Below are 26,411 nucleotides of genomic sequence, written 5' to 3'. Positions count from 1 at the left end.
TGTGCCGTCCATTAGTCAGATTCAACTACTCCTTCTCTTTCTTACCTCCACCACCTGATGCTCGTGGAACACGACTGGAGCATCTCTCGCTCGTCCTCTTCCTTCCTCATTCTATCGACAGCTACCACGTACCGAGGAATCTTTCCACAATCGATACGCGGTGAAGAAAACGTTAGAAAGTTTGTCCCTGTTCCCTCGAGCGTGCCGCATGTTTTGACGAAAAATGGAATTGGAATAGTTGTCCGAGATTCGAGGGTCTTTGGCCATCAATAAGCTTTTATCACGATGCGACGAAATAAATAATGTCATTCATTTTCTTCGGAAGGTAAAGAGATGATTTTCTTTCATATGAAACGAATTCAAACGAAGGAGAGATAAACTGTTTATAATTATGGAAATCGTTAAAATTAGACAAATGAAGAAATTTACAAAACTGATATTTATGGATTAGGAATAAGTAATTTAAAAACGTATCCTTTTGTAAACGTTAATTATCATTTTTATCAGTATTTGAAAAAGGAATTTTTTGTAATATTTGCGTATTCCACTAATGTTTACAGTGTAATGGAAGAAAGTTCAGAAAATCAGAGCCATCGGAATTCAATGATTTGTGATACTTTCATTGGAACAGGGAGAACCTTCCGTTTCCTGCCTCTGGACTTTCGTCTTGTTTCTGCACGCAGTTTCGTCCAGGGTCTGCCGGTTTTCCACCTCTTCGTGCTCCGTCCACCACTGTCTTCCTTCTACCACCTGGTCGTCGGTGCGCCTCAGTCGTCGTGTGACCCTCTGTCAGGGCTGCAAGCTTCCGTGCGGACTCTCTCGTCGCACGTTCAATTCACCTGCGCCGTGTCCGCGTTCCCTGATTGCTTTCCACGCGAGAGATAACAAAAAAAAAGAAAACCGAGAGTGACGAACTCGGAGGTAATCAGAGTTCACGCGCATGGAGCTGTGAGTGCCTGCGAATACTAAAGGTCGTTCCTCGACCACTGGAGAACATCCACGTTCGTCATTCATTTGAATCCAGGTATGGATTTGCTCTACGTGACAAGTATCTTTGTGCTCCAGTTTTGAATTGGAGAATGAAGTGAACATTTGATGTACTCTTTTCCGTTTTGATAAGCAGGAAAATTATTTGTAATTTGCATTGATGGAAGCATCTATGTTCATAGCTACATTTAAACTCGACTGAAGAGTTATGATCTATTTTCTTTTCTCTTTTCAGTAATTGTTAGAAATATTTTATACTTAAAAGAATAATTTTTTTCTCTTAAATGGAGTAATATTAAATAGTACTGTTTAGTGTAACGTTTTCGCAAACTAATTCATTAAAGAAAGGTTGAGAAAATCAATTGCTTTTAGGAGTGATATTTAATGCATTCCTGCAATTTGATGTATTTTCTCTGTCTGTTGTTATTAATATTTATTTACTTTCACGAGTGTAGTAAAACGTTGGAAAGCTATGCCAATTATATCAAAGAATTATACGATCAAAGTATCGAATAAGCATTGAAGATTATAATAATACATCGTTGCCTATTGTACGTTAAATATTAATATTCTGTCAATAACTCTCAATAGTACTTAACGAAACTGCAAGTTCTCCCATGCATTGTCAATAAGGATAATGCAATTAATTAGCCGAGAGTGCGCAGAGATACAATAGTTTATTGCGGATCACACGTAGGCAATTAGAATATATACTCTGCAATCATGGTACCGTTATAGTTAGGCCAACTTTGCGCTGTATTAAAAGTCTCAAACCGTTCCAAAGAGAAGCATAAGCGTCGTAACGCGTTGAAAATCAAGCTTCGAACCGGTTTCCTGCTCTAATTTATGCTTGCGAACGGTTCAATTAAAATACTGAGGAAACGCTCGTCATTCAACGTTTCTACGTTTTTAATATCATCTTTCTTTCTACGTATAATCTCAACGATTAACCGAGGAACCATTGATAGGGGAAGAAATAACAGATTAAAGAAAGAAGAAAAGGAAAAGGCCAAGAGTAATAGAGGAAATCCTGAATACTCAAAGACTACGTGTTAAACGAGATGTTACAGATAAAGTAGAAATCGAAGAGGAATTTCCTATGGAAAACTCTCCGTGATCTTTAAAACCGAAGACAGGGAGGATGAGAAATTCGCTAGACGGAAATAGGTAATATAGATGAAAAATTCGGTAAGACTAGAAGTCGAGGACTCTACAGCGGTCTGAAAATAATCACATTCAACGAGTTCATAATGGTGTACCATTGACGGGAGCGCGGTAAAAGAGAAGGAGGTCGAGCTGGAATTCCAGCGATGAATATTATTACGGTTTCTTTCCGTGGCGTTGGTCACGGAAAAGCGGATGATTCATGGTTACAGCTTCTCGTGGATGAAACCCCGAAATCGAGTCGGCCGAAGTGGGACACCACGACGGACGGTACACGCGTTTCTGTTTCGTGTACCAGTCACCGAGTTAGGAAGCGGTCACGGTCACCAAACAATATCGGAGACGAATGTCGTGGCCATCGGGAGGCCTTGGAGAGTGGTTTTGGAAGTGACCGAATAAAAGATGAAGAGAGAGGCTCGCCTTTAGGTCATTGAATCTGTTCCGAGTTCTCTGCTCCTGTCCACCCACACATTAATAAACATGATAGCTCATTTGCTTCTGACTCTTCCTGCTCTGGTTTGCTAATGTTTTTCTCTATAATTAGATCTTCGTGACGTTACTCGAGTTGCTTGACGATAGATGTACTTAGGATGCTCATTGATTTTATTGAGAAGGAAGTGAAAGGGTTTTGTCTGAGGGGATTATCGACGGGATGCCTGGAAGTTACAATAAAAATGAACAACTTGTAAATTTGATAAGAAGAAATTTGCTGAACTCTATATATTTTATTCACCGAGACCACTCTTTTGATCTAACTTAATATTTTGCTACCAGGTTTGATAGTTAATTGAAGAAAAGAAACTGCAAGATTTAATTGAAAGAACATCGACCAAAATAGTAGTACAAAAGGAAAAGTATAAAGGCAAGTCGAAGAACCAAAAACTATGAAGTGTTTTCCACCATTGGCAACGGAATACACAAATTTCCCTCAGCAACGTTTCCGATGACACAGCGGAAGTCTCCGGTTGGTCCCGTTTCATCCGTGGCAACGAAAGCTCGCTTGAAAGTGCGAGTAACGAAATGCTAATGCCAAATACAGCGATCGAGATTGTGGCACAACCTCGATAAAAGCTGTTGGAATGCTATGGGAAGAGTATGATGGACAAAACGAGGAATGAAAAGAGGGAGAGAACGAGGAAACCCGTTACGCGTTGGAACGCGATTCCGCCTGATGAAAGACAGCAACAGCCTGTTTCTGTTCAACGTTCCATTGTGTTGACGATCTTCTCCACGGCCAGTAGATCTGTTAATTGCAATCAACAGCTGAACGCATCGCCGAGAACGGGCGCTTTTGATTTTTCTCGTTCCGCCAACACGAGACCTTGTATTTTCCACGTTAATCGCCGGACGCTTTTATTTAAACGTTCCTAAAACGAATACGAAAGAGTCACTCCTGGAATTGCCGCTCGAGACTTCCGGTTATGTATCGTGTAATTTCCTTTTGAACTTGAATTGCAACGAACCTACCTAAACCGATTATAATTTACACATATCAAAGTAGTGTGACTGAACAAAAAATTGAGAAAAAGAAGTTGAGTAGCGCTATATGAATAGTAGAAAATGTAGAATGATACTTTCACGTGGAACAGCGTAATTGTACAAACATCCAGGTGGTTAATAAGTTAATTTTCATTTATTCGCGTTGCTCTTATTCGAAACCGATGATGCAGGCGCGCTGACGCGTTTACAGTAACACCGCCGATGGTATAACGCAACAAATCCGGTGGGCGTACCACGAATGGTACGTGTATCCCGCATGGCACGCTCCACAGTCGTATCCAGATATGTTAAATGTGGGACAGAAAGGACGGGACACTTTTTCCGGGTTTTTGCTCGGCTAATCGACACACTGGTAGCGCAGAAAAACAGCAATCGCTATGAATAATTCAAGTGACTTCAGGTCGATAAAATTAAACAAACTTTTAAAGATTATATAACGTTTGTACAACGTTTACGTATTGTATAGTAATCGTTTAAGCTGTTTAAATATTTATTCCGCGAAATATGCAAATTTAATTAATGCTCTCGTTACCTTTTCTCTGTCGCGCATACTGTGTAATTAAAATATGCGTGGGTAATGGAACTGTTGTGTTCTATTTTTGACAGTGAAATGCTTTCAGGTATGATGAAGTCGACAACGATACGGTTCAGCCTGTACGTGGTGATGCTCGTCCTGAATTGCGTGGCGAGCGCTACGTCCGAGTACTTAATGGGTGGCCACATGGACAACGGCCCGCCGAAGTCTTTGCTGGACGAGATGGAATCTTCTCCGAGTTTGGCAAGGACTGCGCAGCTGGACGACCTTGACCTCGATGCAGAGGAAAGCACTGTTGGCTTCTCGGCATCGGACGAAGGAGCGTCACCGCGTTACCACGTTCCCTATCCTTTCGCGTTTAACGGTGGAAGACCGTTCTCCCTCGAGAAGGATCCGATCACTGGGAAGATCGACTTCGAGAAGGCGCCGCCCGTCAAGGCCCTCAACTTCAGCAGTCGTTACCAAGAGCACGCAAACGAGAATGATCAGAGCAATACCAAGGATTTACCAAAGGAAAACGATGCCTACCTAGCAAAGAAGAGATTGGAGAATAATAAAGAGACCGAGGATGTCAGTCCCAACGAGATTAATCCGTACTCGCCCAACTTCCACGATTTTCTCAATCTCCCGGTCCAGTATTCCTCTGACAAGTACGGCAAAGACAAGTACCCATTAATATCAAGTTCCTATGCGAATACGAAGGTTCAGAGCGGCTCGAACAGCTATAGTACTTATAACCACAAACCTTACCACGGAGAAAAGGTAATGTATTACCCTACCAGGAAACCGTACATGCCTAAGACAACGTCAACAACTACCACGACGACCATGACTACCCCTAAGCCAACAACGTCAACCACTAGTACCACTACCACGACACCTAGACCCACGACAACATCGACGACGACTACAACTACTACTACGACGACTACGACGACTCCTCCACCGCCTACCACTGCGTCCACTTCGACGAAAGCACCCATCGTGACTACTTGGAAGCCTCCGATCTCCACGCCAAAACGATTCGCTGACCACCTGGACGATTACGATGATATTCTTCCGATAGAGAAGCTTCAGGCTTCCATGTATAGTAACGGTCATCAGGGGCCGAATAACGTAGTGCAGAACGATCAGGATATTCAGATGAGACCTCCTGCGAAGCACGAGGAGTACATCGATAGCTTCGAGTATTATGAAATCGGCGAAGGAGACGATTACGTTTCAATGAAAGAGTCGACCAATAAGATCGTCAAAACTAGTACCTCGCCCACTACAACATCGACCGTTCCTAGTGTAACCACGACCACTGAGGCTTTAGAAACTACCACGGTTGTTACAACTACAACGAACGCATCGGTTCCAGTGTTATCTACAATGCATTCCTCCCCGGTGCCGCAAGAAAGCATTTTTCAGAGTAGCTCGTTGCCGTTCCACGCGCTTCCACCACGTCCAGTAACATCTATGCCCTTAGACAACGATCCTAGAATGCCGATAACGTTTGAGAACAATAATCGTAGACACGGAATTGCGGATAATGTTATTATGAGTCAGGGGTATCGGCCAAATGGAATCGTCAATCAAAGGCCAAGTGGATTAGGCGGCGGGATTTTGGTGGAGAGCACTAGTAACATAGTGATACCACCGGACCAAGATACGGTGTCTTTTGTTCTTGGAAATAGACAAAATGTTGACGGTGGGTACTATTCATTGGGCACTGCGATCGGAGAGAATCCTTACGGCGGCTCCACTGGAATCGACCCATCTTTTCGACCGTTATACAATACCTCGCCTGATAAGAGCAATTACGATCCACAATCGGACCGTCATGGGACTGTTGGCTTATCTTCCGTATCCATATCGGAGAACAATCCTACTTACAGTGCTCAAACATGGAGGCAGCCCAATCCTACAGCCGCTCAGAAACTGGCCAACGAGATAGAGCCTGCCAGAACGCAGAACTCGTTCGTGCAGGGCACGGTGCTCTTGAAACAACCGGAGGACAAAAACGAAGACAAGGATGTCAACTACGTCGTGTTTCCAAAGGACGAGCCTAAGCAACCAATCGAGGAGCATATTGTTGTTATAAACGAAGCTGACGGCACTGTACACGAAATAACGCCCTCATCCACGACGATGAAACCTGTTAGAGTAGATTCGGCAATTCAAAACGAGGAACATCTCCCGCAGCCTTCGGTAAATTTGACCCCACCAGCCGAGCGACCAAAATCACCCCCGCAATTCTATTATCATTATCATCACGGAGGTACGTCGAGACCAGATCATCCTAGACCTCAAAGACCGATGTCGCTGCCACCCCGTGGAAAGTTGCCGCCGTCTCCCCCTCTTCCTCCGCCTGCTCCTTCAGATCCCATGGGTATAAGAAGACGTCCTTATACCTCCGGGTCTAGTTTACCAAATATTTTACCGCAATTTCGACCGAATGCTAAAACGTCTCATGGACACCGTGGCTCGGAGCCTATTGGAACGATTCCAGCTGGTCAAGCTTATCCTCCTAGAGTAAGACAACCTATTCAGTCACATCCACCAACGAGAAGACCTCTGCCACCAGCTCCGTCCTATCTACAGAGGCTGAAACCTCCTCCACCGCCAATTCACGCGCTCAGGATCGCTGGTGCAGCCTCCACGAAGAGCGAGAATGTGATGCCTCCTCGAGACATGGAATACACGATGGTAAAGAGGGTTCGTCTCCCAACGATACCAGCGACGTCCAGAGGCGAGGACGATGTTAAATTGGCGCAACGATTGTCCAGCCAGAAACTGCAGTTGGAAGAGGAGGAGAGATCAGAACGCTTCTCGGAAGAGCCGTCCCAAGTACCGCCAAGGCCGCCCGCGTTTCCAAAACGCAGAACGGCTGATTCGCCGCACGTGGCCACCCTTCAAATGATTCAACAGCACGGAGAATTAGAGAAAGACATCACGGAACCAAATCCATCGTCGACGAGCACAAATACGAACGAGGAGTCGGACGAGATCGTGACTGATCAGGACGCGGACAGGAGGAAATTTGACAATCGTGAACCGATGGCCGAGCCGCCGGTTTACGTTGTCTACCCTGTGAACACTGCCGTGAATATACATCCTGACGACTCTAGGGAGAAAGATGAAAGCGTGGTAGTCGGGACCAGAGGTCCACATCGACCCCTTCCCCCTGAAACATTGCTACAAGACCGTGACGACCAAGACATGGACGAAGTGCCAAATCCTTCTGTCCATAATATATTTAATGGGCGACCAGTCATCTCAGATTTCCCGTATCCTCTAGAACGTCCTGATCCCTCTATTCTTGCCAATGGAATGAAAGAAACACCGTTACTGGTGCCCAGTGATCAATGGCAAGAGGAGGACTCTATAAAAGAAAACAACGAAGAAAAAAATGACAAAGATTCCAACACGAACGTTATACCATATCTACAAGATTTCGTACCATTCGTAGCGAAGAAGAACGAGGCTATCTCGGCTACTCTCCACCGTTTGCCAGTCTTGCCATCTTCCACGCCGATCGCTTACATTTACACGCCAACGGCACAAGCGTCGCATCGTTTGGACATAGATGTGAGAGACGAAGACATGATAAAATCTGAGAAGAGCGATGAGAAACCCGTCTTGCTGCCTTCCCAGCAACCGTCCAGTTCCTCCAGTTCTGCTCCGTCGCCGCAAAACTTCATGGCGCCGTTTGTGGCAAGCGTCAGCGCGGAAGCACCCTCTAAAAACGGTTGGAGCGTCGTCGTGGTCGAACCGACCATCAGCAGGAAATCGGACGACAATTCTTCCGAGATCACTTCGGACGCGGAGGAATCTCAGACGGAAAAAACTGAATTTGACCCGGAAAATTTCAAGCCGCAACTGTTCGGCGGGTTCAAACCGATTTACGAGTTTCCAACAGAAGACGAGGGCGGGCCGGAGGGTCGGGAATCCAGCGACGTGAACTCAGAAGGTGCTACTACGCATCTTCGAGGGCCTGCCAATTCAACCGTTTGATGAAAGACCGTTTTTATTTGTAGAAATGTATACTAATTGAAAGGAAGGATAAGTTTGATTTCTAGTATCTGTCTGATCACTGTTACGTTCCACTTGGCATTGCCATCTTTCTGCGAATGTAGAACAATTTGATTCAACACTTTCGAACGGTTCTTGTATTTCGATTATTGGGTAATGCTGACTGGGACGTTGCCCTGTACTGATACTAAATATCTCGAACCTGGCGTGCATCGGTGATCGAAACGATTCGTTGTCTTCGTGGAGGAAGGAATCGTGCTACACAAGTCTGAACATTCACCTGATCTTTGGGATATAGTTTTGGATCATTGACTCGAAGAAACAGGGTTGGATGCAATGGGGTGCAAGTGATATACCTGGACTAGATATTTGTAAAAGTTTTGCATTAAGAACCATTCTATTTGGCAATGCGATGTTGTAGAAACAACGTATTGGGGAACGAACAATTCACTAGACGTACTTGCACCGCTTTGCATGTAATCCTCTTAGAACACCATTACGAAGGATCATCTGCAACATTTATTGTAATATTAAGAGATTACTATATTTATGTTGGTCTGTCTACTTTATTGATATAGGCTATATAGTAATTTATAGAGTTCTGTTGAGATAAATTAGATGCTATCATATTTTGTACATCTAGGTTCGTACATCATCATAAATTTTCATACGTGAGTCAGCATGATGGAATGTAAACTACATTATTTATTTTCTACCTTATCGATAATGATCGCAATTGTACGCTAGGCATTTAATGTAATAAATTATTCTTAAATCGATCTGTATATACCCCGATTCATTCATTATTAATGCCCTCTTAAATACTCCTTATTTTGTACAATTAGTGTTTAATATAAAACACAAAAATGCTTGTTTGATTATTACAATACGAATCTTGTAACAACGATAACAGTAATACTGTAGTTTGGCGAATTTATAAATAATTAATCCTCAAGGAAGACTAAAAATCATCACGATTCGATGAACTTTGTACATGTAAAGTAATAAAAGTACTGTCTTTCTTATGAATTAATACCAGAACTACACTGGAAACTAGTCCCATGCAATTAAAAAAATGCATTAAGTAATATCTATATAACATTTTCCATCTAGTTCATAAAAATTTTCTAAAATAGAATAAATACTTTATATTTAAAAAATTGATTGTTTTGTTCCCTTATTACTTGATTGTAACAACTGTTGAAACTATTGCATTAAATTGAGATAAGAACTTCTGGTTTCTTATAAGTAACGATATGTAAAATCTTATTGGCAATAACAATTGTAACATTATGCTGTGTAGTCATTTACCTTTAAATATGTAGTTCTATCTTTCTACCGATTACCAAACAGCCGTAAATCCAATTTCAGCACAACAGTGCCTTTCTCGACTTCGTGCAGTCGAATACGTTTCTGTATTGGTCCACACGAATCTCTACTATCTCTCATTATGTCGGCGACCCTTATTTCTGCTCGACCCAGAAATTCTATAATGATATTTGAATATATATTGTATTGTCGATGCGATTTCGCGTTTGTTCTAGGTACAGATTTACGTAGAAAATTAAAAGTTAATTTTACCATCCGGACTGTAGTAGCCTTTATCAAAGACCGTAATGCATAACGTATCCTCAAGTAGATCCTTTACTTGGAACTGCATCGATGCATCCCACAGAGGACAATCTGTTCCTGACACGACACCTGTTCTCTCTTCTTGTGAGCCCATACTCACTTTACAAAACGTATTGCATTTTCCTATACAATTATTTCTTTTCTTTTTATTATTGTTACGACTATTGTAATATAAAAAAAGTATAAAAGTATAAAAAAAGTCTAATATCAGATAAAGCAGTTAGATAGAATATTAAACGAAGTTTGCAGTGCTCGTACTGTTAATAAGGCATAAGTTGCAGCTGCACTAATGTTATTAAATTTAACGTTATCGAACAATATGATCGTGTACTATAGAGGAAATTAATTTTTTACAAACTAAACTATATAAAGGTTGCATGCAAAATATGTTAAAAAAGCGACAAAATAGTATACATATCACAGATTAGATGAAAATGAAGTTAAAAGAAAAGTTCATTAAAAGACAGAGTGCGTTATTTAATTTCGAATTACTCTCAAGTTACTCGCTTTTATTAATTATTCATCCACGTACTGAACCCTGAAATACAGCTTACGTGCAAAAAATGTTACCTTTCTTTAAGATAATTAGATCTTCAGCTTCCACAACTACTAATCGAAGGCTACCCTGTGGCGGCTTTCTGCGAACTACAATCATGCCAGATTTTTGTTAATCAAAACGTACATCGTGCAGTTAAATTACGATTAGAATCGAAATTGATCCTCAATGATTCTTTATTCTATCTCGTGTTTCACTCTATTTTACTTCTTCTTATTGTACAGTTATACGGAAAGCGATAGAAAGCAGCAAGCAACCATAAGTAGAAAGCATATGCATGAAAAATAACAAGCAACTTAAGCATACACGTTCGCTTACCAGGTATCGTTTTTAAATTGAAACCTTCAAACACTGTAACAAGAATTCTGCCACACGCCCCAAACTGCGCCTGTTCTGTTTACTCACACACATTACACATTATTATATATTTTGAATTAATTATTATAAATATGTCTTTCACGCGTTATATTCATTGGATTTGCTGCTATGATTGAATCAATATTATAAACAACTCGTTAACTTGGATAAAGCAAATTGTATACTACCCAACGGTAATGTATACACGGACAACACAAAGCGAACTGTATTTAGTAAAAATGTATGGAAATGAAAGCGCCACTCACTTGATCTTTGTCTCTGCAAACGCGTTTTCTCATTCTCCATGAATATTTTTCTTGCTTCCGTAATTCTCCTGACCCACAGCGAACATTCACTTGGAGAAGGTGCTAAAAGTATAATCGGTTTTTTTTGGTCTCTTAGCCTGAGTATTTTAGTTGAATTATCTGCAGTCTCGCCAAAACTTAAATTAAGATTTCCATTTGTATCTGAATCTCCTAAGAGAGACAATTCGTTTAAGAATATCGGCTGTAAGAAAAATGAACGTTTCGCTCAACACTATTGCATATTATGCTTTTGATAGTTTGTTACGGAGCTTACCTTTCTATACATCTTGAACTTCTGGTGTTCGTTTCTCTCAAATGAAAATTGTTGTCCGCTGGAAAAAAACTTCTTGGTAACCGTTGGTTGGGCGAACAATAAAAAATCGTTCGTAAGAAAACCAACAAGTTCCTTTCCGCTTTTCGCCTAAAAAGGATACCAAGATGTATTACTACATCTTCTCATACAGAAATTTTACCCGTACATTTACCTTATGAAGTATACCAAAATGAAGAAGCTTTCGTGGACCTAAAGAATTGGTTAAAGAATTAAAGATAAGTTGTTCCTCAAGACCATCACAAGCTACATGTGTTTGTAGCCATTCTAATCTATCGCTATTCTCTTTCTCTCTAACTCCTTCATTTACCTGTGTCGATAAATAAATAAAATTCGTTAAACATTTCCTACATTCATATGAACTATGTTCACAAGATTTTACCTGAGTACAAAATTCTTCAGCTTTAGCCAATGCTTCTTGAAGATATTGTCTGTCCGGATGAGTAACCGGAGTATGTTCTAAAATCTAAAACGAACATGACAAATAAAATAAAATATGTAATATGAAAGAAATATTAATCATAACAATGATAGATACTTTGTTAATAATAAGAGGATACTTCGTTATCCTTTGCATTGGTTTTATCAGGAAAGAGCTCAAAGGCATCCCTTTCGTGCGTGGATCTTGTTGACAAGTATGAGCAACTTTAACAAATTCAGGTACAGTCTCGGTTAAACGCTGAAGGTAAAGAGCGGCGGATATCTGGCAGCTGCAGAATCTTATGTACGCTGACATTCTAGGTATCTATAATGTACAAAAATAAGTAAATATAAAATTATACTATAAAATTATCATTTTTTTTCCAGACACTGCGATAGTCAACAATTATGATCAAAGAAGAAATTTACATTTTCACATAGGATATCTCCGATCATTCTTACAATTCCTCCCTCGCTATTATCTCGTCGTATTCGTAATGTTCTGAAAAATATTACATGAGCGGTTTCGAATCAATATTGTGGGGTAAAATATTTTTTACTAATTGATACCTTAAAAAATTGTCGTTGCACGCAATAATATCTCTCCAATTAACAAATATTTTGTCCACTTCGTCCATGGATAATACTAGACTTTCAATAAGAGGCTTCTCGAATACCTGTAAAAAACATCCGTTACCAGAATGATATATAAATTGTTTAACGTTTAAGCCACAAATGATTGTTTAAAAAAATTTGCTGGTACCTCATGAACAAGTCTCATATCTTCTATGTATGCTTGTTCAGTTGAAATAAGCTCTAAGATGTATCCTTGCCGTTTCCTTTCCATAGGATCCAATCCAGCCATCAGTAAATCAGTTGTCATCTCATTAGCTACACATAAAATGTATGCAAGGAGTTCTTTCTATCTCTTTTTGTTCTTATAAAAGAAATTTATACTAAATACTTTGTTAACTGATTTGCAATAAGCTTCTAGTAAAATTGCTACTTAAAACAGTGAATTATCCCAATATTTCTAAAACATTATATCTTAAATTAAATGACACTGACATTACAACTATAATGTTACAATAATGTAAGTGTGTTATTCCCTCAAGAACTGGTAATTGTAACGTTAGTGAAATATTGGAATAACTTATCCGAAAGCGTACAACTTACACTAAACAGTTTCAAGAATAATAACATGTTCTGGACTATGAAGACCATACGTGCCTGATTAATACAAAGTTAAATTGTTTCAAAAAAATGTTAAAGAAAATATAAAACATTCCATTATATAAAGGCATATTCTAGATATTTAAGTCCGTTGTTGGGTTACACTGAGTAATACAGAATTGTTGTACACAACGATGCTTTACAACAGACAGATACTTTATTTCAATCAGCAGTTTTGCGAACACGTCTGTATATAATGTATGGATATGTGTACATATGTATAAGAACGGCGTGTACATGCGTGTGAGAAATTTCGAATATATTCACATGTAGTGTAAACGGAAAGACTGTAATATAAATACACAATGAGATTTCGAACTGGTGTTCACACCCGTACAGTGTTCTCCGCTTCAGAAAGTACACCACACACAAAAATTCAATATTCATTTATGAGATTCGATGTTGACAACAAAGAAATAATGTGGATATTTTGCAAATAGTAACAATCTTAAGGATACAGCTACACAAGTAATTTTTTCTTCCATCTAAGAATAACCAGTTGTATAACTTACTTTACACATCGTCAACATGATTAGATAAAGATTACAATATTACAGGGCGCATCTAGAATACTTAATATTAAGCACACGATGTTTTAATTTCCACGACCAGGCATATTTATACCACCTTTACTTGCAAAGAGTTATATAGAACGTGTAAAAGGAGTCGACAAGTTGTATAAATATGCTGGTCCGCTGTGCGCTTGGTACTTGCAATTATTCGAAACTAGTTATTCCATCAAGCTCCTGGAGGTTTTAATGGAATGAACACTAAACGTGTGATACACAATGATTTGTTCAAATAAACATTCTTGCATTATCTTGTAAAGTTTTGTATAAAATTTCAAACACTAAAAATATATAGAGTATTAGAATAGTTTATAGTTTACATTGTAAAAGGGAAACCAAAATAGAATATATGGGAAGCCAATATAGAAAAACAGTAAATAACTTTAAAAGGAATCAGCTGAAACAATAACAGGGTACTTTTTAAGTATCCTAAAATCGAGATTCGTAAAATAAAGAGGAAAAACAATAAATATAAATAAAAAATAAATTGATCATAAATATAACATAGTTGTATAATATTTATATACCCTACCCTTAATTAACATGAACTACTATACTCAGGGATAAATTGATGGAAAAACTGGTTTACGATAATATAACATATTTTGCTTAACAAATCATTCCCACCAGTGGTAATAATATCTATCTATAATTTTTTATGATTATTAGTTATTGATATTTTTTAATAATGATTTAGGCTCTATAATAAAAGGCTGCGAAGAAGGAGCACGTCATCTTTTATCGTGCGATTATACCAGACAGATCAAAGTGGGAACAAATAATAACTATACACATAATAAGAATAAATAAATAGGAACAACAGATTTGGTTAAACTTATATGAATTTAAAAGAGAGCAGATATTTTAATTCTCTTTCCCTTGCAAATATTATGCATATCATATTACTATATCTCTTTTTGTTCTCCTATGCTTATCTATAGAATTTTGAATTTAAACAAAAAAATAGATTGTGTAAATTGTTAAAAATTTCTCGAGACTAAACAAATATTTTCTATATATTATAACAAACTCTTCACCAGTTTTATGGCAAAGAAAGAAATGTTAAACGAGACATTCAACATTATGATATTCAACAACTCCTTCTCCCTTTACATCGAAGGCAAGCAGAGAAATAATATTCAGCTGCTCTAGGTATTTGTTTTTGCTCTAGGCCTCGGCGCAGTATAACTGTACAAACCATCTGTATTGCGCACCAAATAACGTACTAATGCTAGCAACAAAAAAAAAAAAAATAAACAAAGGCAGTATTAAATCGTTTTCAAAAACTTCTCTCCAGAATACTGATTATTATGAAAATTTAAGATTACTGTAGTGGAGCGTTTGTATACCTAATCTTCATCGATCTAACACTTTAAGCCCGACGTAGATTATTTAACAGTCTTTCTATATTTTTATTTACACAGAAAGCTGTTCGAGTGTTATTAAATAGATATAGAGAAGTGTACGAACGTTTTACGGATAAATAGTTCGATGTTTATTGTCTTTGCTCCTAGCAGAGAGTGCTTCTTCTGGTTCTACTACAATTATAACTGGATTTTCCACTTTTCTTTTCGGTGAATTTTCTTGTTCAAACTTTTCTCCGGGCTAAAAGTGCTAGTACAAACGAAAAACACGTCTAATACCTTCTAAGGATCGAACTTTTTAAACGAATATACGTTGCTTTTCATTTCTATACTCGAGACATTAGTCATCGACGAATATATTACTTCAAATGGACAAACAAATTATACTAATTAACGTTTTTAGCTCTCTCTCTCTTCTTTTCTCTTTCTTTATCTCGAATTAAAATAGAGGATTGAGGTAGAATTTGGTGCACATGTCAGGTGGTTGTAATGACACGATATTTAAATTGTTATTTCAACACTCTGCGCTCTCGCGTGTACGCGTATATTTATAAATACTGCGCAATAGTAGTCACATTTGAAAACCATACATAGAGGTTCGATGGGTCAGAGGATAGTGGTCGATAAGACACACGGTAACAATCTGATTAATAATGAAAAGTAAAGGACCGTATGAAGTCCCATAACAAGAAAAAGACTCGCAGTAATTCAGAGAAATAGAGAAACGAAAAACCAGCCCTGAGTCTTTATCTCTTTTTTGTTCTGTTCTTTTCTTTTTTTTTCTCTTTCATTTTTATGCTCACTGTCTCCACCGATGAGACATGTTGGTCGCAACACGTCGCGTTCAGCGTAGAGGCTGCTATCATTCTTATTGCACTTGAGAGACGCTTTTAGTTTTAGCCTGCAATGCTGCGGTGCTGCTCTGCTATCCTTTATGCTGCATGTCAAGCAGAGGCGAAAGATAACAATTAGTATAAAAGGGATTCATTGTTTCCAAGTATCATAAGCAAATGACAGATATTCAAGTTCTTTGAAGTAGCTGTTTCGCTTTACTGCTTCTAATACCTAAAACTTTGCTCAAACTGTTCATGGAACTATATGGTTCAAAATTAACGAAAATTACATGCGACTAAATAAAATAACGCAATATTACAGAGCTTCGAATAGCATTAACTAAATGAAATAAATTGCAAACATGTGGATATAGCATTTTTGTTGAAGTTAATAACATGATGTTTCTGAAATATATTTCATATAGCTTTAATATCCAAACCGAGCAGTGAATGCTATATAATTATGTCCTTTATTTCTTTAACTGATTATACATGTATAAGATGTTTCTAATGTTTTCACCAAAACGAAGCAGCTACCTCAAACGGACAGACGGACGGACAGGCAGGCATGCAGGCAGACAGGCAGGCTGTATGATAGAGAAAGTATGTATGTATACTTCTCTGATAAAATTGACTCAATAAACTACGCGTTATATATAGACCAGAAGTAAAATAACGATTATAATGTAAAGTACAGATGTACCGCTTTCCAAGCCAAAGTGCTGAATCTCAATGCAGCCATGTCAGAGCAGAAAGCACGCATAGCACCCGCCACGAATAATAACAGATAGACAACCTGTTTCTTTGTAATCATGGTTCTGGTGAACCATAAGCGATGAAAATCAGGTACGTAATATTTACACATGTAACTTAACAATGAACTCTGTCGAAATATTTAACAATTACCCTATTACCCTATTTATGCCTGTGAGCTATAGCTAGTTTCAAATAGTAAATTCTATAAGTGTGTAACATTATTTGAGCACACGTACAACATATTTGACTAATACAGTATTGAAAAGGTTGTATACAATAATAATATATCCTAAGCATATTTATTCAATATAGTGGAGCACTTGAGAAACTATTATTTTATCTGGTCCTACTAAACGACCGTCGTATTAAGTTAAAAGTTGCATTAGTAAAATTATGAAAATTGATACTATTATAAATATCGATTTATGTATCTTAAAGTGATATGCAACAAAAAATATAAAACCTGACGGTCGTCCGTCTATCCGTATATCACAGACTGATAGTATGCTATAACAATCATATTTTGCTGTCATATTTTCAAATTATTATATCATACCAACGTTACGTTTTACAATATTAGTATCAATTACGAATTTATATCAAAATTACTCGTTAATAAAGAGTTATGATAGACATAAATAAATTGTACCTCAGTTTCCGCAAATGAGACGTAATACTATGAAATGGAAGAGCATACTTACACATGGGAGATACATAATTACTGGGGAAAACGCCTGACACTCCATTTAATTCGCCTTTCCACCACTGTTGTTCGTCTTTTGCGATTACCGTTATAACGTCACCTTTTTCGAAGCTTAATTCATCCTCGTTCTGGGCTTGATACGGATATAATGCCATAACGCGCTCTACATCGAGAAGACATTATGTTACATATATGTTACTTGTGTCTAATTAATGTCGAAGTTAGAAACTACTCACCAACATTTGGATCTGTCGGAGAGTCTTGATATCCATGAGAAACAGGTGTACTTCGGTTGCTACTACTAGTTAAAGGTTTAACATAAGACGCTGGGAACCAACCGATTTGCCTTTTTTTACCACGTGCCTAAAAAGTACAGATATGACATAATAATAACCATAAAAAATTTCATTATCAAAAAGTTTTCATTACCTGTAACTCTCCTTCCCACCATCCACTGTCCGTTTTCTTGCGTATCATTATCAATTGACCCTTTTGTAAATCTAGTTGCTCAGAACTAGTGGCTTGATAAGGTGCGATAACTTGTACGATTTCAGGTTTTCTACCTCTCTGCATTAAAACAAACATATATTATATAAATATATTCTGCCTGTCTATTCTATTCTGATTTATTTTTACATGTAAATATTAGTTACAAATATTATGATATTTATATTGTTATTTACAAAGCTCTGATATATAAGTATGAAGCATGAATTGTAAAATATAGCAGATAGCGAATACGTTTTGTAAGAGATATAGTACCTTATGATACTGCAATAACGGGACGCCAGCGACAACAAAAATACGAGGCAATTAAATTTCATTGAATAATCAACATCAAATTACTTCTAAATTACATACGCGTTATAAGTAAATTACTAATTACCTGCTGGGCAGCCATTGCGGTAAAATCTGGCAATTCTGCTCTATCCTCCGCGGCTGCTCTTTCATCTTCGATCTGTTCAGCAGTTTTCTCTGTTTGCTAAACACGGAATATACATATGCGTCTAGCTTTATACTTTATGTACTAGTATATTAATGCTATATCATAAAGGTAAGTCTACTAAGCATTTTAGAACAAATAACTACTTATAAGAGGACAATATATTATCAATCCTCGCAATACCAAAAAGGCAGAGTTCACTGAACAAAATTTTTCCTTTTTTAAAAGATTTCTATTAAAAATTTCTTATTTTAGTAAATTAGAATTCAGTATTGTGAAGACTGAAGTACTTTGTACACAATAGAAATAGACTTAAGATGATACGAACCAAGATAGTCTGGGCAACTGTGGCAGCTGTTTCATGATTACTCATGATTGTATCCGCAATCGTTGTAACAGTTGTGACTGTTTCAGGCTCGTTAGTAGTTACAGAGATACCCTGGTTAATGTTAGAATTTTAAAACTGGCTACTTGACACTTTTTTAAATTTTATTTTTAGCAGTAACAAAACTGGGTCAATCGCGCAAATTTCACACAATAAAGTAACAAAAAAAAGTCATTTTATACCTGATCTGGACCATCACATTTCTCTACATAATTGGCAGGGAAAATTCCGTTCCTATCTCCTATAGTACCCGTCCACCAATCGCCCTCCTTCTTCGTGACTAATATAACTTCGCCTTGATTAAAAGTTAAGTCTCCAGCTTCGGCAGAGGTATACGGATACAAAGCTACATAGTATTCGTTGAGACCATCGACAATTGCGGTTTGATTGGCAGTAATTTCTTTTACATAAGATTTGGGAAACCAACCCTTGGCTCCATTGGTGGACGTGCCGTACCACCAATCACCCTAAGTCATTAAAATAGTATATTAATACGTACAATAGAAATCTCTCGATATAAACTTTTATAGCGAGTGATTAATATCAAGTGTTAGAGATGCAAACGAAGAATGTTTTCGAGAATAATTTCACTAACTTGTTGCTCATCGACTTTAATAATATCACCCTTTTCGAAAGGAAGGTGTTGCTCCATCGTAGGACGATAATGGTACAAAGTTGTTACTTGTAAATCACAAGTTACACCTAACCCAAGGGTGGGTACGATAGGTACGACAGGAGGCGGTTCATCACCCAGCGATCCTGCGTCAGATACATTTTCAGGAACCTCAGCAATTCCCCTATAACAACAGAGATAACGGTAAATTGTGTTCTTATTAATTAAACCTAATTTCAGCTCCAATGACTAACTCTAACGTTCTCTTCTCCACGCTGTCCTGTTGTATAAAAGCATTATCATTCGCGTTTCCAACATCCACTGGTTCTACATAAGATTCGGGGAACCAACCAGTGTGACCGCGAATTTCGCCAGCCATCCATCCTGGTTCTGCGTTTTGGACGGGTGGTACCTATTAAAAAAATAACTTAACCCTTTACTTTTCTTTGTATATCAACTTGATACATTTTAAAATACTTCTTTTTATAATAATACCAAGATAATATCGCCTGGTTGAAACGATATCTCATCTTGATTTCTAGCTACAAATTCATATAAGGCTCTGTATTTCATGACTCCCGGAGTGGTTTCTTCTACAGCGTTAGCTGTGGTAGTATCACTGACAGGCCAAGCAGACTCGTTAATCGTTGCTGGAGCCTCATTCCACGCACTGTCGCCCCATGCAGAAGTGTAATCTGTACCAGCAACAGTACCACCACTTGCTCGAAGTTCCAAGACCTTTAATTTTTTATCCTCGAAGGTCACATAAAGATTCTTGCAATCGGTCACTAAATTTTCCATCTGAGTTTTAATATCTTGGAGTTGACCATTATTGTTTTCTATATCAGCCATCTTAGCATCAATCTATTCCAATGTCATATTGCAGAATTATAAGATTTTCAGTAGATTATACGTTACATTATATTAAATTGTAACATGCGGGAAATGTCCGTTTGCTATCTTTTGCGATTTTACTTCAACCGTAAAAAACGAACATTTCAATGTTACGATCTAATATTCTAATATACTAAGGTATACCTGTTGTTGTAAATCAGCAATTTTATCCTTCATTTGTTTCAATGTAATTTGCTTATTATCGAACGCCATTTTTATAGCTTCTTGGCCAGCTGATTCCATAGCTGTATTTAGCTTATTCTTTGCTTCGATGCGAGCTTTTTCTTGGCTCAACGCCAGTAATCTTTGGTTTTGTTCTCGAAGTTTGTTCTTTAACGCAGCCATTTCTTGTAATTGTGCATCACGCGTAGATCGCATTCCATCAATCGTTGTTTTTACTCCAGATACACCCACTCGAGTGTCACAAATTTTTTGTGATAATTCCTTCACCTTGTCGTTCTTCATTGTACACGTAACAAACTTAATAAATACCAGTTACATTTTAATTAACTTCTTTAATACTTACAAGAGTTCCTAATTCAATCGTTAATGTTTGATTTCTTGCTTTTAATTTAAGTAAAATATCCTGTTCCTTTTGCCTCTGAGCCTGAAGTTCCTTTGACTTTTGTTTTTCCCATTCTAATTGCCGTTGCCTTTCCATTTCTCTATTGAAAGAAGAATTTAAATTTGCAATGTTATAAACTGTCAACACTTTAAAAAAGTTTGAGTTCCTATGTATAAGTCCACTTACTTTCGTGCCGCTTCTCTTTGTTCCTGAACGCGCTTTCGTTGTTCTTCTTTCTCCTGTTCAATCTCTTTTTGCCTTTGTATTTGTTTCTCAATTTCTGCTTGTCTGCGTCTTTCTTGCTCCAACCTGGTGAATTTATCGCTCTGATTAATACCAACTTCTCTGCTTAACCAAGCTTCAATGAACCTCTATTTACCTAATTTTTTCTTGTTTCTCCGCCTCTTCTCTTTCTTTTCGTTCACGTTCTTCTTGCTCCTTACGTTGAATTTCTAATAAAGCCTTGCGTCTCCGCTCCAATTCCGCTTGCCCCTTTTCAAAGTTCTCTTTACGCTTGTCTTCAAAGGAAGTCTGAAAAAATAATTACAATTTATAATACATTATTTTAAAATGTACGCACATTAGCCATAAGCATTATTCCACTAAACGCAAGAACATGAGCATTGCTAACCGTTGTATAAATATACATAAAGATTAAATTTACCTGAGGCATACCAGCTGATGGATCTACATTTTCCGTACCAGTTTGAGAAAGCGTTAAACTACTCTGTCGTTGACGTCTGAAAGCTGGTGGAATAAGTTCAATTGGAAGCGCAGTAGGTATCTTCTCGCCAGTTTTAGCTATGTCACATAAATGCATCGCCAATACAAATTCGTCACAGCTCAAACGACCATCGGAATCCAAATCCGCTAACGCCCTAGTAGCACAATTACATTCTATAGAAATGTTAAGCAGTATCCCCTTGGTAATTGCTATTAAATGTATGTTGAATTATTGTACCATATCTGAGCCAATACTTGTTGTGGTAACTGTGACTGCACCATAATATTTCTAGCCTGGGGACCGGACAGAAACCCGGACCGTGTCCTATCCCAGGTATTGAACAATTGAGTATATTTCAATTTTGTCTGATGAGGCACAGCCCATTCTACAGATTGTGGAGAACCTACTGAATGCTGACTATGTTGCGAATCAACCGAGCCCACCCTATCTATACTTGGTGGACGCGCTGTTGTACTTAACGGCGTGCTTGTGGATACAGGTGTTTGAGCAATCACGCCATTTACTAAAGCACCACTTGTTGCAGTTGCTGACACTAAAGGTAAACCTACTACTGGTGGAGTTGATACTGCCCCAGTTCCTAAAAAGATACGAATTGAATTACAGATCAATGTCAAGTAATTGTGTACATGTTAAATTAAACGTACCAGCAGGCATAGGTGCAATAGATGGTACCATAGTAGAAGCACCTGTTACCGAAGCAACCATACCAGTACACAATGGTTGCATAGGCATTGTTTGTCCCATACCAAACGCAGCAATTGGCGTTGGATTTGTATTTAATGGTACAATTGGTGCTACCACAGACATACCTGTTTAAAGGAAGAAATTTGTATTAGAATGTAATTGAATCAGATATGTTAAGGTTTCAATTGCTCACACAAAATTAGGAAAGCTGTAATTTAATAAAAACAGATCCAATCGATATTATTAAGCAACTAATTATGACACAATAAATCTATTATGTTTATTAATACCAAAAGAAATAGCGCAATTCTAGAGATGTTACTTATATTAAAATCTTATCTTAGGGTATAGGAGAATTTAAGCAACATAGGAGAACGTCAAACTTTCTCGTTATTTATTAGTCAAATTAAATAAAAGTAACAAAGCTATATTTTCTACATAATTCGTTTGATAAAGTATACCTGAAAACTCAAGATCAAGTATATCTGTAAAAAGGGAATAAAATTATCATTCAACAATTTTTCCTTTCAAATATGTTTACACAACAAAATGTTACAATTGAAATGAATATTTAAAAAAAATAATGGACAAATAACATATGGAAAAGAGAATATATAAGTTTACCTATGGCAGATGTAGTCATTGGTTGAACAGGCTGAACTGAAGGAACAGCCGTGGCAGAAACAGGTGCAACTTTCACTGGTGAAATTCCAGCAGCAACAGGACTATTGGGAAAAGAAGGCGGTGCTGGTTTTGGCGGTGGACCACTGGTTGCCGGTGAAAAATTTGCTCCTGTAAATATACAAGTCTACTTAGTCAGACATCATTATAAAAACTACTTTAATACCACTGTAGAAAAATAAGCAAAAAATGTATGATACAGTAGGAAAGCTGAAATTATTAAAAATAAAAAATAATTGAAACTACAATAATGGTAAAGCTTAGCAATTAAAATAAAATTAATTTATAATTACACCAGTGTATGTATGTGATGCAGTGAAATGATTTCTTATTAACACTAGAACTACTTAGTTTAAACATGTATCTAAATGCTATATATATGGATAAATAATCTCAAAAAAGTAAGATTTTGTAGTCCTAATGTTAAAATAAAATGTATAGTGCAATGTATGATGTACAATGCAAAAAGGAATCATTTCTTTATCTGAAAATATAATTCCTGAAAACGTGAAAAATCGCTACATAAATTTACATGCGATTTTATCTATTATATCTATTGTACTTTGAAAAGAATGGTCATCTACTACTCAAATTTCTTTCGCACTTTGAAACATACCAATACTTGTGGGTGGTGCAGGTCTTTGAGGAGGACCACCACTAGGAGTAGTGGTAATGGTAGTGGTAGTGGTAGTACTTGTAGAAGGCACGATTCCTTTTTTTTGCAGCACAAATATTACATTAGTGTATAAAATGTTGTATAAGTGTGCGCAGACACGTATATAAAAAAAAAAATAGCAGACTGAAGTATCTAGTCAATAAACAAAGCCATTGCAACATTGATTATACATATAATATATACTATACACTTTATAGTTAAAATGAAAACATAGACATAGAGGTGAAGCATGGAAGTATGACCTTTAATTATACATGTTTGTGTTGTCCTTTATTTTATGTAACTGTGTAGAAACATAATATATAATGCCACTTTTAAATAATATTATATTTTACTTTAATAAATATTAACTTTTTTTAGGATGTCTTTGACCTACAATATTATTACAAATTAAATATGTACACAATTAATTAAAATAGTTTTCATGCAGAAATGAATCTTCAAATTCAAGATATCAATGCATGTACCATATTATAATATTCCATTGCTCAATATATCATTCAATAAGAAAAAATATATCTCAAACAAGAATTATATCTCCCTCAAGAAGCTTAAAAAGGAAGAAAAAATACTGAAGAGAAGAAAATCCAGAGATAGTCATTCATACATAAAGATCCACTTCTTATAACATACCCACAGAGGGTGGTGCAGGTCGAGCGGGTGGCTTTGATGCTGTGTGAGTTGTGGCATGTGTAGTGGCAGCCACATTCTGTCTACTTTGTCGTGATGCTGTGTAGTATGATGCATAAGTAAAATAATGCTAAATAGTATTGCTTGTTAATTGATTTCATTTTATTAGTCATATCAACCATAATGAAGAATAGGAATAGCCAAAGTAGACCTTGATTAAGTTTTTAATGTTACCAACATGTATCAGTTGCAAGTTTAACTAGAATGTCATTGTATCTGTCATGAAATAGAATTTTAAACAGTAGTGTAAATGTTTGATCCCACAGAAATTTATATTTTTCTTGTCGCATACACCTGCGTTTATATATACCTTAGATAATTAAATATAAAACTCTTATTTCTTCCTCGAAAGAACGAGAATACCAGACTGAAGCATAGTTTTTCAACTCACAAAGTATCTCTGTATTTTTTAACATAAACAATTCTTGATCTTATATAATTGTACTAACGTCCATTTAAAAGATTAACATAACTCACCTGGTAAAGTCATTGGTGAAACAGGTCTAATAGCATGTCCTGGTAGTGGTCCATTTGCAGGTGGAGGACCTATAAGAGGACGTGGAACAGATCCAGTCATAGGCATTCCACCAATTAAAGGTTGCACTGGAACTGGTGACGAACCAGATAAATTTACTAAGGAAGCAACATTACTCTGAGGTTGAGTATTTGCAGCTCCGTTTGTTAAGCTTGTAAGATTACTATCGCCTAAACATAATCAAATAATGTAAGACATAATTATAGATTAAAATAATCTTGCTGATTTACTTTGCTCGCTATACTTACTGGCAGAAAGTGACTTTAAACTCTGCACTAAAGTCGGTGGCAAAGCTTTAGGAATCTCGAAACCACGTAACTTTAAATTGATTAGTTTACATGCAATACTAAATTCATTTATGTCCATCTTTCCATCTGCATCTGTATCCGATAAAGCCCTGTAACAATAAAGGAATGTATTACTATCTGTCCTTTTACACAGAATACTATTTCCATGTGCTTGCTCTTGTATAATTGATAATCGAGTTCATGAAAGTCTACAAAAAAAATGTGAAATGTGCAGCTTGTTTGCTATCTCCGTTAACTCTAATATATTAATCTCTTATTTTTAATCGAGTTGAAATTATTATTCTCATCATTAGAAATCCATGTCTACTTAATGATAAGGAATGCTAAATATAATAAACATAAAAATAAACTGGCAATAAAATATTGATACCATATTTGTCCAAGAATGACAGGTGGAAGTTGAGATTTAAGTAAAAATTCTTTCGCTTGCTCCCCAGTAACAACGCCATTGATTGGTTTCAGAGAATCAAATTGCTCTCTGTATCTCGCACGTTCCCTGGGTTGAATTACCCAAGGATCCATACCTGAAAGAATTGACATCATTTTTCTTTCTCTGATTCAAGGTTCAAACAACATTCCAAGGAGATAGCCTTATCTGAATGAAAGTAACAATATCTGTGAATTGGTCTACTATTCAATCGATAATATCTATTATGTCGGAAATCACGAATAACTCCTGCTTTTTTTAATAGGCGGTTACTGTCAACATGACAGTTAAACTGAAACGTGATTCGGCTGCGTCGAAAAACAAAGCGAGAGCAACTTGCCTGGAGTTTGAGGGGTGGCCATCTCTGTTCACCCGTAGGTGACCACCGAATTGAATCTGTAACGAAAGAAAATGATAATTTTCACAGTTACTTCCCGGAGATCCATGGGGTAGGAATTTGTGATTTCAAGGTTAGGTCACGGTGATCGATCCTAGCTTTAGTGACTCGAGATATACCTCACGGAAGAAGAATTGTCGAAACGCTATTAATTTAGCGTTGACTCAATCACGAATAAACCCAATTAACCGAATAAGTGCGGGGTCGTGAACTTGAAGATTGATCGGGGCCCTAACGCACACGTATAAGAGCAAGAATTTTTCTCGCACCAGTTACGAACAACGACAGTGAGCTGCTTCCCTTGCACGCGTCTTCTCGTTTAGAACTTTACTAAAGGGATTTCATGATCACGTATCGCGATGTTAGTGATGCTTTCGTCAGAAGTGGATTCGGAAAAAATTACTCAACTGTACCGACGAATACGCGGGTCGGCCCACACTACTGACGTACATACGTCACTTTCACGACCTCGGTTGTTCCCGGAAATCTTCGGGAAGAATCGATAGCTGATCCGAAACCGTTTCGCTGATCTTCGGTTAAGATCGCCACTTCTGCAACCCTTAGTTCAAATTTTCTAGATTCCATAACAATGAGACTAATTCGAAC

General features: G+C 37.3%; 2 protein-coding genes across 15 annotated transcripts; one reads left to right on the top strand and one right to left on the bottom strand.

Moving 5' to 3' along the window:
- The first annotated feature begins 560 nt into the window (after positions 1 to 560).
- On the top strand, positions 561 to 8,185 carry LOC143425482 (uncharacterized). Its single transcript, XM_076898319.1, has 2 exons — positions 561 to 1,024; positions 4,272 to 8,185. Exon 2 carries the CDS (start codon positions 4,274 to 4,276, stop codon positions 8,183 to 8,185), a length of 3,912 nt encoding a protein of 1,303 aa, XP_076754434.1. The 5' UTR covers positions 561 to 1,024; positions 4,272 to 4,273.
- Positions 8,186 to 9,291: 1,106 nt separating this feature from the next.
- Positions 9,292 to 26,264, bottom strand: Dap160 (dynamin associated protein 160). Of its 14 annotated transcripts, none has more exons than XM_076898304.1 (36): positions 25,925 to 26,264; positions 25,749 to 25,804; positions 25,352 to 25,505; positions 24,922 to 25,070; positions 24,616 to 24,843; positions 24,082 to 24,177; positions 23,389 to 23,484; positions 22,716 to 22,883; positions 22,553 to 22,576; positions 22,052 to 22,216; positions 21,624 to 21,984; positions 21,327 to 21,540; positions 21,042 to 21,193; positions 20,849 to 20,971; positions 20,624 to 20,762; positions 20,242 to 20,556; positions 19,699 to 20,067; positions 19,458 to 19,615; positions 19,186 to 19,387; positions 18,773 to 19,057; positions 18,534 to 18,644; positions 18,149 to 18,244; positions 17,692 to 17,829; positions 17,499 to 17,625; positions 17,261 to 17,425; positions 12,568 to 12,695; positions 12,375 to 12,481; positions 12,234 to 12,306; positions 11,923 to 12,129; positions 11,767 to 11,850; positions 11,539 to 11,694; positions 11,328 to 11,474; positions 11,015 to 11,255; positions 10,710 to 10,784; positions 9,785 to 9,958; positions 9,292 to 9,690 (listed from the first exon to the last, which is right to left on the bottom strand). In XM_076898304.1, exons 2-36 carry the CDS (start codon positions 25,768 to 25,770, stop codon positions 9,539 to 9,541), a joined length of 5,601 nt encoding a protein of 1,866 aa, XP_076754419.1. In that variant the 5' UTR covers positions 25,771 to 25,804; positions 25,925 to 26,264; the 3' UTR covers positions 9,292 to 9,538. The 14 variants fall into 14 exon arrangements, with proteins under 14 accessions (XP_076754419.1, XP_076754420.1, XP_076754423.1 ...); XM_076898305.1 differs by lacking the exon at positions 10,710 to 10,784 and adding an exon at positions 10,406 to 10,480; XM_076898308.1 differs by having other exon boundaries at positions 19,464 to 19,615.
- Between the last annotated feature and the right edge of the window lie 147 nt (positions 26,265 to 26,411).

The sequence above is a fragment of the Xylocopa sonorina genome, chromosome 7 (assembly GCF_050948175.1).
Source record: "Xylocopa sonorina isolate GNS202 chromosome 7, iyXylSono1_principal, whole genome shotgun sequence".
Lineage (NCBI taxonomy): Eukaryota > Metazoa > Arthropoda > Insecta > Hymenoptera > Apidae > Xylocopa > Xylocopa sonorina.
This window is presented reverse-complemented; position numbering and strand designations above follow the sequence as displayed.

Excerpts from the sequence above, each read along its gene's own strand:
- LOC143425482 (XM_076898319.1), top strand. The coding sequence starts at position 4,274 with ATGATGAAGTCGACAACGATACGGTTCAGCCTGTACGTGGTGATGCTC.
- Dap160 (XM_076898304.1), bottom strand. The coding sequence starts at position 25,770 with ATGGCCACCCCTCAAACTCCAG. Across the intron at positions 22,217-22,552 it reads ACTTGATCTTGAGTTTTCAG|GTATGTCTGTGGTAGCACCA; the intron begins GTATACTTTATC and ends TCCTTTAAACAG. Across the intron at positions 17,626-17,691 it reads GGTGGGAAGGAGAGTTACAG|GCACGTGGTAAAAAAAGGCA; the intron begins GTAATGAAAACT and ends TGTACTTTTTAG.